General features: G+C 38.2%; 1 protein-coding gene across 1 annotated transcript in view; it reads right to left on the bottom strand.

Moving 5' to 3' along the window:
* The window catches only part of LOC125037887, a 76,349-nt gene that overhangs the window by 60,487 nt on the left and 3,362 nt on the right, over positions 1 to 12,500 (bottom strand). The window contains exons 2-3 of the mRNA XM_047631125.1: positions 8,876 to 9,011; positions 4,815 to 4,961 (exon numbers count right to left, since the gene is read on the bottom strand). Coding sequence (XP_047487081.1) covers positions 4,815 to 4,961; positions 8,876 to 9,011 — 283 coding nt within the window. The remainder of the gene's footprint in view (positions 1 to 4,814; positions 4,962 to 8,875; positions 9,012 to 12,500) is intronic.

The following is a 12,500-nucleotide window of genomic DNA, read 5'->3' as shown; positions in this document are numbered from 1 at the left end:
TCCCAAGCCCTATCTCTCTTCCCCATTCCCCACCCTTACTCTCTACCCCTCTTCCACCTCCCCACTCCCCACCCTTGCTCCTACCCCCTTCCACCTCCCCACTCCTACCCCACTCCCCACCTTTGCTCCCTATCCCCCACCCCCCTCTCCACTCCCCACCTCCCCACTCCCCACCTTTGCTCCCTATCCCCCTTCCACCTCCCCACTCCCAACCCTTGCTCCCTACCCCCTTCCACCTCTCTACTCGCTACCCTTGCTCCCTACCCCCTTCCACCTCTACTCCCCACCCTTGCTCCCTACCCCCTTCCACCTCCCCACTCCCCTCCTTACTCCCTATCCCACTCCCATCTCTCATTACCCCCCTTACTACCAATCCCCCTCCCATCTCCCCAACCCCCATCTCCTAACTCCCCACTCCCTTATCCTCTGCCCCTTCCCCCCCCTCTGTGGATTGTCATTTTGCACAGCCCTCATTAGTGATGAGATCGTCGATAGGCATTACTTAGTCCAGGGAAGCATTGATTATCTGTGTGAATCGACGACGGAAAATGTCTGCATGATCCCCCCCTCCCCCCTCTCTCCCTCCCTCCCTCCCCCAAACTGTACTCCTCTCCCTCTCGACCTCCCTCGAACTCTACCCTCCCTCCCCCTCCCTCTCCCTTCACTCTGCCTCCTCCCCTGGGTTGCACCTTCTCTTTCTCTCTTTTTCTCTTCTCGGTCTCCTTCTGATCTTATTTTTTTCTCTTATATATTATTTTCTTGTTCTTCCTTTTCCTTCTCATTTCCTTCCTCCTCCCCCTGTATTTTTTTTTTTTTTATATATCTCAGTCTCTCTCTCTCTCTCTCTCTCTCTCTCTCTCTCTCTCTCTCTCTCTCTCTCTCTCTCTCTCTCTCTCTCTCTCTCTCTCTCTCTCTCTTCCCTCTCTCCCTCTCTCTCTCTCCCTCTCTCTCTCTCTCTCTCTCCCTCTCCCTCTCTCTCTCTCATTCTCTTCTTGATCTTATTCGTATTTTGGTTTCCCCCTTTTCCTATTCTGTTTTTTTTTTCTATTCTCCTTCCTTAGTTTTTTCTGTTTCTTCTTCTCTCTCGTTGCCTTATTTTCAGTGCCGTTCTCTTCTTCATTTTTCCCCTTCTCTTTCCCTCCGTCTCACCTACACTTTCTCTCCCTCACTTTGCTTCCCTCGTCTCCTATTCCTGATTATCTTCCCTTTTCTCTCTTCCCCCCCCACCTTCTCCACTCATTCCTTTCTCTGTCTCTCTCCTCATCTCCGTCCCTGCCTCCTCTTTTCCGTCGATCTCTTCCTATTTTTCTCCCTCCTCCTCCCCCTCCTTCCCCTCCCCCCTCGCTAAATTTCACCTTTTTTGGTTATGCTTTTTCCGGTAATGATATGCTAATACTAATGAACGAATAATTAACTGGGAATTAAGAACTGACAGAAGTTGAATTGAAGCATGGTATATATTTTATGATCATGGAGGAAAGGGTGTATATATATTATATATATATGTATATATACACACTATATTATATATATATATATATATATATATATATATATATATATATATATATATATATATATATATATGCATACACATGTATGTGTGTGTATGTTTGTGCGTCCGCACGCCGCCGCCGTGTATGCGTGGGTTTGTATACAAAATAAAAGTCAAACACCGTATCGCGTACATACAAATAAAACCAGAACACTTTAAACAAAATTAAACGCCATGGTTTAAAACTCTGATGGATAACTAAGGTCACCGTGAGACTCATTAGGGTCAGGTCAGACAAGGTCAGAGATCTGGCACCAACGGGGACAAGGCTAATCTACCGCATTCCCTTTCCTTTCCCCTCTTTCCTCTCTCCTTTCCCTTTCCTTTCTCCTCTTTCCTCTCTCCTTTCCCTTTTCTTTCCTTCCTCCCTCTCTCCCTTCCCCTTCCTTTCCATCCTCCTCTCTCCCTTCCCCTTCCTCTCTTTACTCCCTCTCTCCCTTCCCCTTCCTCCCCCTTCTCCCTCTCTCCTTTCCCTTTCCTGTCCCTCCTCCCTCTCTCCCTTCCCCTTCCTTTCCATCCTCCTCTCTTCCTTCCCCTTCCTCTCCCTCCTCCCTCTCTCCCTTCCATTTCCATTCCCTCATCCCTCTCTTCATTCCCAGTCCTTTTTCCTCCTTCATTTCCCTGCCCCACTCTCCCTCTCACATCCCTCTTCATCTCTCCCTTTTCCCTTCCTTTCCCTCCTCCCTCTCTTTCTCATCCCTTTCCTTTATCTCCTTCCTCTCTCTCCTTCCTTCCTTCCTCTCTTCCCTTTCCCTCTTTCTTTTCCTCCTTCTCTCCTTCCTCCCTCCCCTCTATATTCTTTCTTTCCCCTTGCCTCCTCCTTTTACTCTCTCTCTCTTATTCTCCCTTAGCTTCCCTTCCTTCCATTATCCTCTTCCTCCCTCTTCTTTCTCCTCCTCCACGCTTTCCTCTTCCCCTCTTTTCTACACTCCTTCCCCTCGTATCTTCCCCCTTCCCCATTACATCCCCACCCTACCAACTCTGTCCCCCTTTCCCCTTCTGTCGTAAATTTCTCACCGTCCCCCCATCGTCTATCCTTCTTCCCTGTCTTCCTATGCTCTATCCCCTATTCCCCTTCCTTTCACTACCTGCTCTACCTCTCCCCCATCCCCACCTTCCCCCTTCCTCTTCCACTACGTCTCCACCTCTCCCCCAGCTTCCTCCCCCCCCTCTTTCTCTGCCGTATCTCCCCTTCTCCCCCATCCCCTTTTCCCTATCTGCCCCTCTCTCCCCCTTCCCTCCCCGCCCCACCACTCCACCCTTCACCCTTCTCCCGTCTCCCTTCACTACATCCCCACCCCTGCCCCCCTTTCCCTCCCTTCTTCCGCAGGCCTTCGGGGATGACCCTGTCGGCGTCGCCAGGGAATAAACTGGACGTCGATCTGACCGTAATTAGCTTAATGACAAAGCAATTTCAGGGCGGGATTACAGAGGCACTGCTTGACCCCCGACTCGTCCCCCCTGCTCCCCCTGTCATGCGCCTCTCTGCTTCTCTTCCACTTCTCCTGCTCCTTTGCGTCCTCTTCTAATTCTTCTGTTTTTTTTTCTCTCTCTCTCAATCTCTCTCTTATCCGTTCCTTTCCCTTCTTTTCCATTCTCACCGTTTATTCCTCTCTGCTCCTTTTTCCCTTTTCATTTCCATCTCATTTCCTCTCTTTCCACTCTTCTTCCCATTTGTCATCCCTCCTTTTCCCTTCCTCCTCCTCTTCCCCCTTTTCCCCTCACATACAGAGGTCGACTTTACAGTGAAATCGGGTGCGTCTTAACCCTTTGTATATTTCCTTGTATGTATCTCTACTTCGATGTCACTAGATTGCGATATCTTCCAATGCAAAACAAGAACAAGAACAACAACAAAGAAACAGGTAAATGAAAAAAAAGACAATTACGTGAATGAATGAATAAGAAAATAAATATGGAATTCAAGATCTCGTTCTAGACGTGATACCTTTGCCTTACTTGATGCACTTCTTAACGCAGTCCTGGTCCAGTTGAGGAAAACTTACACACGACCCTTGTACCGTGAGGTAGGCACAAATACACAACTTTCAAGAAAGCAGGAATAAGAAGACAAAAAGAAAGAAGGAACAGGAAAGAGAGAGATAATAAAAACGAAATAAAAGAGAGAAGAATTAAAAAAAAAGACAGAGGAAAGAAATAATCACATAGAGATAAAGAAAACTATAATAATGGGATATATATTTGCATTTTATTCAATAGAAAAAATAATTATCAAAAAAAAAAAAAAAAAAGAAACTGAATGACACATAACTATTAAAATCAAAAGTAGCAGCAGTAGAAGTCAGTAGTAGTAACTGTAGTAGCATAATTGGTACTAACAGGAGTTCAATGATAAACACCACACAGCTGTTAATTCTCATTCATAATTGTTTTCTTATTATTAGCATTGGGAATTGTCCCAAGGAGTTACTGTGTGTTTTGCCGAAGCTTTGATCATTTCCCTTTTGACATATACTATTGACTTCTGACGACGTATCTGTATACTCATCAAGAACTTTAAATCACTTATCACCATTTCATGCATACCCAACACTCGCTGCAGTGGGAATGGCTGTTTAGTCTCTGGTGGTTACGCTAAACAACAGTGCATTACGAAGACTTTTAGCAGTAACTGTATGCTAGTGGTATTAGTAACAGTAGAAGGAATTGCAAACAGTAGTGGCAGCAGCAGTAGTAGTAATGATAACAGTAACACTAGTAAAAAGTAAAATTAATTTCAGAGACAGGAGGAGATGAAGAAAAAGGACAGTATTAGCTAAAGACGAAGAAGAAAATAATGATAAAAGAAGGGATGAGAGAAAGATTGTAAAAGCTTTACAAGAAGCAACAAGGAAGGCTAAGAATAAGAGTAAGAATCAGAAACAGACTCAGAATGGGAATAAAAATAGGAATACAAGTAGGAGGAGAACAACCTAAGGAAGTAGAAAAAGACAGAATAACAGATAATAATAATGATAATAGGAATAAAAAGAAAAAGAAGAGGAGGAGAAGGAAAAGGAAGAGGAAACGGAAGAGGATGAGGAAGAGGAAGAGGAAGAAGGAAGAAAAAGGAATAGAAAAAAGAAAAAGCAGAAGAGGAAGAGCAATAAACAAAGAAACATTAGAATCGAAACAAAGAAAAAGCAAACCAAAAAAGGAAGAAAAAAATCGAAAAACAAAAAAAACAAGACAAAAAGGAAGGAAGATAACTCACCCCCACCCCCCCCCCAAAAAAAAAAAAAAAAAAAAAATTACTTACTCGTTTTTTCCATCTTCTTGCGTGACCAGGCGAGGGTCGGGTCGTGCGCCCAGAACATCAGCTCTTGACCCACACTCACGTCCTGGGTCGTGATGAGGAACACGCCCACGCCGCCCACGTTGCCGCCCACGCCTGAGGTCTCTTCTCCTGTAGGGGCGATGGGAGGGAAGATGGTGAGTATGATTTTTTTTATTTTTTAAATTGCTGCTGTTATTTTTGTTTTTGTTGTTGTTGTTGTTGTTTTTACTAGAATGATTATTATTGTTTTGATTATCATTATTGTTATTATTATCATCATTCTTATTATGATTATTATTTTTATTATTAATATCATTATTATTATTGTCATTATTATTATTAATATCACTATTATTGTTATTATTGTTATCATTATCATTATTGTTATTATTATAATGATAATAATAATAATAATAATAATAATTATTATATTATTACCATTATTATTATTATCATTATTATCATTGTTCTCTCTCTTCTCCCCCCTTCCTCTCTCTCACTCTCTCTCTCTCTCTCTCTTTCGTTGACACTTTAAGGAAAATATAGATGGAAATGTTATCTATACACAGTTCTTTCCAAATCCCATAAAAGCGACAGCATTTCACCGTGAATAACAGGTTTGGATTTCACTCGAACAGAAACAAATGCCAATCACTCATCCCAATCCTATGTAAATCTATGAAATATTTCTTAAAAAAACAGACAGAAATCTATATCTACAAACTGAACACACACACACACACACACACACACATATATGCAATCTTATATAAACCTATGGTATATTTCTTTTAAACAGTCTAATATCTATATCTACAGCTTACACACACACACACACACATATATGCAATCCTATGTAAACCTATAGTATATTTCTTTTAAACGACAGTCTAATATCTATATCTACAGCTTACACACACACACACACATGTAATCCCATATAAACCGATCGTATATATTTTTTAAACAAAACAGTCTAATATCTATATCTACAGCTTACACACACACACACACACACACACACACACACACACACACACACACATACACACACACACACACACACACACACAAACACACAAACACACACACACACAAAGCGCTCACCGCTTCCACACCTCCCCACTTACATACTGAATAGATAACCAACAGAAAATTAAAATAAAAGAAAATAACGATAAAATAATTCACAATATGCAGTAGATTTTCTTCATACACAAAAAAAATAAACAAAAAAAAGTTTTTGGTACATCCCGTAGCCTATAAATATTTACGCACACATTATAACTCCAAATTGGCGTTTTAATGGTACTGCAGCAATATAGAACCTTGGTAATGACTTAATAATTTGATAAAAGCGAAAAAAAGAGAGATATGTATCTAATTTTAAGTTTTTGTCGGTAATCATACTAACTAATAATAATAACAATAACAATGATAATGATAATAATAATAATGATAATAATAATAATAACAATAATAATAATGATAATAATAATAATAATAATAATAATAATAATAATAACAACAACACCAACAGTAATAACAATAATAATAATAATAGTAATAATAATAATAATGATAGCAACAATAACAAGAACAATAATAATAATAAGGATGATAATAATGATAATAATGATAATAATAACAATGATAGTAATAGTAATGATAATAATAATAACAATAACATTATTGATAACAATAATGATAATAATAATAATGATAATAATAATTATAATAATAATAATAATAATAATAATAATAATAATAATAATGATAATAATAATAATAATAATAATAATAATAATAATAATAATGATAATAATAATAATGATAATAATAATAATAATAATGACAACAATAATGATAATAATAATAATAATAATGATAATAATAATAACGACAACAATAATGATAATAATAATAACAATGATCATAATAATAATAATAATGATGATGATGATAGCTAAGTTATTCATAAAAATAACGATGTTAATACTAATAATGCAAATAGCGTTAAACATTAAATAAACTCCAAACAAAGAAAGTCGTGATTTACCTTCGGGACCCAAAATTATATAAAAAAGTATATATAATAGAAAAAAAAAACTACATGAGATTAGAAAAAAGACACAGTGGACAAAAGAAAAACGAAATAACATTTTTTTTTTTCAGAAACTTTACAATTCTAAAAAATAAAAGGCACAAAATGAATACTACCAAAATCAGGATCCATTTTAGAAAATCGACGATTTTTGAATCAGTTTTGGAGAACTACCCCCCTTCAAAAAAAAAAAAAAAAAAAAAAAAATTACGAAGCCAATTTCAAAATTAAAAGTAAACAAACAAACAAACACAAGCTGCTTTAGAAATTTGACAATGCTCATATGAATCGTTAAAAATTCTAAGGAAAAGGAAACCCCAAAACCGGGATCCATTTTAGACGCCTACGGGATCAACCGCCGGAGCAAAGTTGACCCGCGAAGAAAAACTGTTATGTTTGAGTTTATCTTTTATTTTTGTTTATCTTTTGTATTTATTATCCTTGCACTTATTGTTACAGGACTCTGTGCATTATAAATGTTCTCGATATCCATGTTGCTATCATTATTACAGGCGTTGCAATATTTGCGATCAATACAATTGCTATTAGTACAGTTATTATTATTGTTAACACTATTATTATTATTGTCATTATCATCACGGTCATCATCATCATCAATATTATTATCATTTTTTTTATCACTACTGTTGCTCTCATTATCATTACCATTGTCATTGTCAGTCATTAAGGATAATAACTAATGATAATAATACTAATGATGATGCTAATGCTAATGATGATAATGATAACAATAATAATAATAATGATAGTAGTAGCAATAATAATAATAATAGCGGCAATAATAATGGTAATTATATCAATGATAATAATAATAATAATAATAATGATAATAATAATAATAATGATAATAATGATAATTATAATAATGATAATGATAATAATAATAATAATAGCAATGATAATGATAATGATAATAATGATAATAGTAATGAAAATAATAACTGCAACCGCAACAACAATAACAATAATGCTATTATTATTATTTTTTATCATTATTATCATTATTATCATTATTATTATTATTATTATTATTATTATTTCTCCCATTATCATTATCATTATCATTGTCATTATTAACATTATCATCATAATTATTATTATTATCATCATAATTATTATTATTTCCATCATCATAATTATTATTATTTCCATCATCATAATTATTATTATTATCATCATCATAATTTGTATTATTATTACTTGAAGTAGCAGTAGTAGTAGCACTATCAATTTTATCATTATCACTATCATTAGTATTATCATTATCATAACTGTGATGATATCATCATTATCATTTTTTTCTATATGATCAATTATTGAATCATTACTATTTGCATAAAGGGAAAAAATGTAATACAGCTGCCTAACATCACCTAATTGTTGCAGGCTAAGCGAATGCAATTATAATCATGCTTTATTTAAAAGATTCATGATCTGTTTCGTCCAATGATAGACAGCTTGGATAAAACACATCCTGCTTTTTCCACTAACATGACAACCTTGTGGATCAGCCTTATGTGTATCATGTATTTCAAATATACATGTTAATGAACTGTCTGCTACAAATGAGTTCTGTCTGTCCAAAATGGGTATTATATGTGAAAAAATCTATTTCGTCTATCAGTTGAAATATGTCTTTATAATAGTTCATCTCAGGCTATCGATAGAACGATGCACTGTCTAGGATTTTTGATTTCTCAAGATTAGAATACCAGAAAAAAGTGCATTTATTACATTTGTACATGTTTTTTTGTCAGGCTGTACCTCTCTCTCTCTCTCTTTCTCTCTGAATCTCTATATCTCAATTTCTATATCCCTCTTTCCCTTTCTTTCAAACTCACACACCCACACGCACACTCATACACCTATCTAATCACACACACCATCCCACAAATACCAAAAAAAAACCTACACATACCTGGTTCCAGCATGGGCCGAGGTACCACAACCAAGTTAGCAGAGTCCCTGTCAGGTGCTGGTCTGAGATATCTTGTCCAGTTACTTCTTCGTGGGTCGACTGTACTCAGGTAGCGCTTGCCTTCGCCGCTGAACACCTGGTGGGGACAAGGGAGTGACTGGTTAATTACTGTTTTTGATATTGGTAATGTTGGTTGTTGATTTCTACTGTTGCTTATTGTTGTGGTTACTGTTAGTGTTGTTGCTGCTGTTGTTTCTATTGTTGTTGGTGGTGTCACTGTTGTTGTTGGTGCCTCTGCTACTGAGATTTTATTAATGTTGTTGTTGCTTTTGATTCTTATATTCCTACTGATGCTATCACTGTAATTACTGTTGCTACTATCATTGCTGTAAAAGATGGAAACGCAAGAGGGTTTGTACGGAGAGGGAGCTGGTAAAGGCATGTGTGAGGGGGGGGGGGTTGTAGAGGGGGGGGGGGTCGTCGGGGAATTTTTTGGAGTATGAATTAATTTTGGGGACGTTTGTACCTAAATAAACGAAAGTGTAAGCAATTAACGATTAAACACGGCATGGATAAATAAATGAATGAATAGATCCATACGAAAAAAGGAAAGGAAGAGCTATAAAAAGAGATGAAAACAAAGCAAAAAAAAAAAAAAAAGGAAGTAAAAGAAAAATAAAGAAAAAATGAAACAAAAAAATAAAACAAATAAAACAAAACAAAACAAAAATAAACAAGGAAATAAAAAAACTAAAACAAAGCCAAAATAAACAAAACAAAAACACGATAAAATAAAGAAATAGATACATAAACGAAATAAAAAATATATAAAAAAATATTAAAACAAAAACACTGACGGCTTAAAGTTGGTCAATATGCCGAAATAACGATCGCTATTGACAACCACGAGAAAAATAATTTGTGAAAATCGATTCAATTAATATTAAGCTGAGAGGCAAACAGGTCAACGCCGTAGCTGGGTCAGGGTATAACTATGGCTTGATAAGGTATAGAAAAAAAGGAAAGAAAGACAACAAAAGAGAAGAGGAAGGAGATGAAGAATAAGAGAAGGAAAAAATAAGTATAAAAGTTAAAGAGGAAGAAGAAGAACAGAAGAAAAAGAGGAAGAAGAAGGAGAAGAAGATGAAGGAGAAGAAGAAGAAGGGGGAGAAGAAGAGGGGGAGGAAGAAGAAGACAAACAAAGAAGAAAAATGAAAGAAAGGATAAAGAGGAAAAAAAGAAGAAGAGGGAAAAAAGAGGTTAAAGAAGAAGAACGAAAATTAGGAGAAGTAAGGCTAAGATGAGGACTACGAAGAAGAAGAAGAAAGATGGAAAATAAAAGAAGAAAATGGGTGACGAGAAGAAGGCGAAGAATGTGGCGAAAAATGAAATAAAATACAACGAGAGTCAATTACGGAAGAAGAAGAAAAGATAAGAAAAGAAAACGGAAGTATAAATAGTGAGACAAAGAGAGAATTTGCCTTGTTTTATCATTCTTGTTTCTTCGTCTGTTTATATATATTTTGATTCGTTTTTCCTTTTTTTCCACGAATGCTATACTTTTTAAATATATGTTTATGTGTTGCAGTTGCGTATAGAATTTACTTTCTCTCCGTCTCTCTTTTTTTCTCTCTTTCTTCTCCTCTCCCTTTCCTCCCTCTCGCTTCCTATTGTCTATTTATCTCTCTTTCCATCTATCGATTTACCTCTTTCCCTCCCTCTCTTTCTCACTTCATCCGTTCGCTGTTTGAACATCCGTCCTTCCTTCCCTCTCATCCCCTATCTACCCATCTATCGATCGATCTACCATTTCCCTCCCTCCCTCCCTCTCCCCATCCCTCCTTCCCTCCCTCTTTCTAGCGACTCCCTTCCTCCCTCTCTCTCCTTCACTCCTTCCTTCCCTCTTCCCTTCCCTCTCTCTTTATCTCTCTCCATCCCTCCCTCCCTCTTTCTCCTTCACTCCTTCCTTCCCTCTTCCCTTACCTCTCTATTTTCTCTCCCCATCCCTCCCTCCCTCTCTCTCCTTCACTCCTTCCTTCCCTCTTCCCTTCCCTCTCTCTTTTTCTCTCCCCATCCCTCCCTCCCTTTCTCTCCTTCACCCCTTCCTTCCCTCTTCCCTTCCCTCTCTCTTTTTCTCTCCCCATCCCTCCCTCCCTCTCTCTCCTTCACCCCTTCCTTCCCTCTTCCCTTCCCTCTCTCTTTTTCTCTCCCCATCCCCCCCTCCCTCTCTCTCCTTCACTCCTTCCTTCCCTCTTCCCTTCCCTCTCTCTTTTTCTCTCCCCATCCCTCCCTCCCTCTCTCTCCTTCACCCCTTCCTTCCCTCTTCCCTCCCCTCTCTCTTTATCTCTCCCCATCCCTCCCTCCCTCTCTCTCCTTCACCCCTTCCTTCCCTCTTCCCTCCCCTCTCTCTTTATCTCTCCGCATCCCTCCCTTCCTCTCTAATATACGCAAAATCCCGCATGCAAAATGGAAAGCACAGCATAACAGCGATTCCCCTTTCCCTTTATCAGGGTTGTGTAATCGTGCCAGCAATGGACCCCGGGCAACCTCGCGCTAGATACGGGTTGCGTTGTCATTAGGCGAGGGTCAATCATCGCCAATGGACAACTCGACACGGATATAGAGGGGGAGATAAGGACAAATTGAGAGAATTGAGAGAATTGAGAGAATTGAGAGAATTGAGAGAATTGAGAGAATTGAGAGAATTGAGAGAATTGAGAGAGAGAGAGAGAGAGAGAGAGAGAGAGAGAGAGAGAGAGAGAGAGAGAGAGAGAGAGAGAGAGAGAGAGAGAGAGAGAGAGAGAGAGAGGTGGGTAGGTAAAAAGAAAAAAGGAAATAGAAAGAGAAAGAGACAGAGAGACAAATAGACAGGTAGACAGATAGATAAACATACAGATAGATAGATAGACAGACAAGTAGATAGATAGAGAGACAGGTAGATAATCAGACAGACAGATAGATAGATTGATCGATATATATAGAGAGAGAAAGAGCAAGAGAGAGTGAGAAAGAGCGAGAGAAAGAGTGAGGGCGAGATAGAGAGAGAGAGAGAGAAAGAGCAAGAGAGAGAGAGAGAGTAAGGGCGAAAGAGAGAGAGAAAGAGCAAGAGAGACAGAGAGTAAGATAACTGGTTGATAACGACGGGGAAATGCCTGAACACAAATTACAAGAGATTTACAAGGCATAGAATCACAAAGCCGACTCAAATAACAATCCAATCTCCTCCCCCCTTTCCCCCCATAAAAAGGATTTTTTTTTTTTCCTTTTATAGCGTGGGATTGTGACGTGCATATGGTGTCAGTGGAGCTGATTGTATTAGCGTGATTCGCTCTCATTATTTCTCAGCCTCGTTTGATTACATAAAAACAAAAACCTCATTATATATATATATATATTTTTGTTTTTATTCTTTGCTTGGATCGGGAAGGGTGGGTGTGTGTGGGGGGGAGGGGGGGGGAGGGGGGAACAGGGAGATGATGTAGGGAGGGGTATGAGGGTGGGGGGGAGAAGGGTATAGGTGGGGATAAAGATTTGATTGGTTAATTGATTGGCCGGTTTATTGGGTAATTGACTGGTTGATTAGTTGATTAGCCGGTTGATTGGTTGTTGATTGGCAGATTGATTG

Source organism: Penaeus chinensis, chromosome 24, assembly GCF_019202785.1.
Source record: "Penaeus chinensis breed Huanghai No. 1 chromosome 24, ASM1920278v2, whole genome shotgun sequence".
Taxonomy (NCBI): domain Eukaryota; kingdom Metazoa; phylum Arthropoda; class Malacostraca; order Decapoda; family Penaeidae; genus Penaeus; species Penaeus chinensis.
The sequence above is the reverse complement of the archived record's forward strand: the minus strand, read 5'-3'. Positions and strand labels throughout refer to the sequence as shown.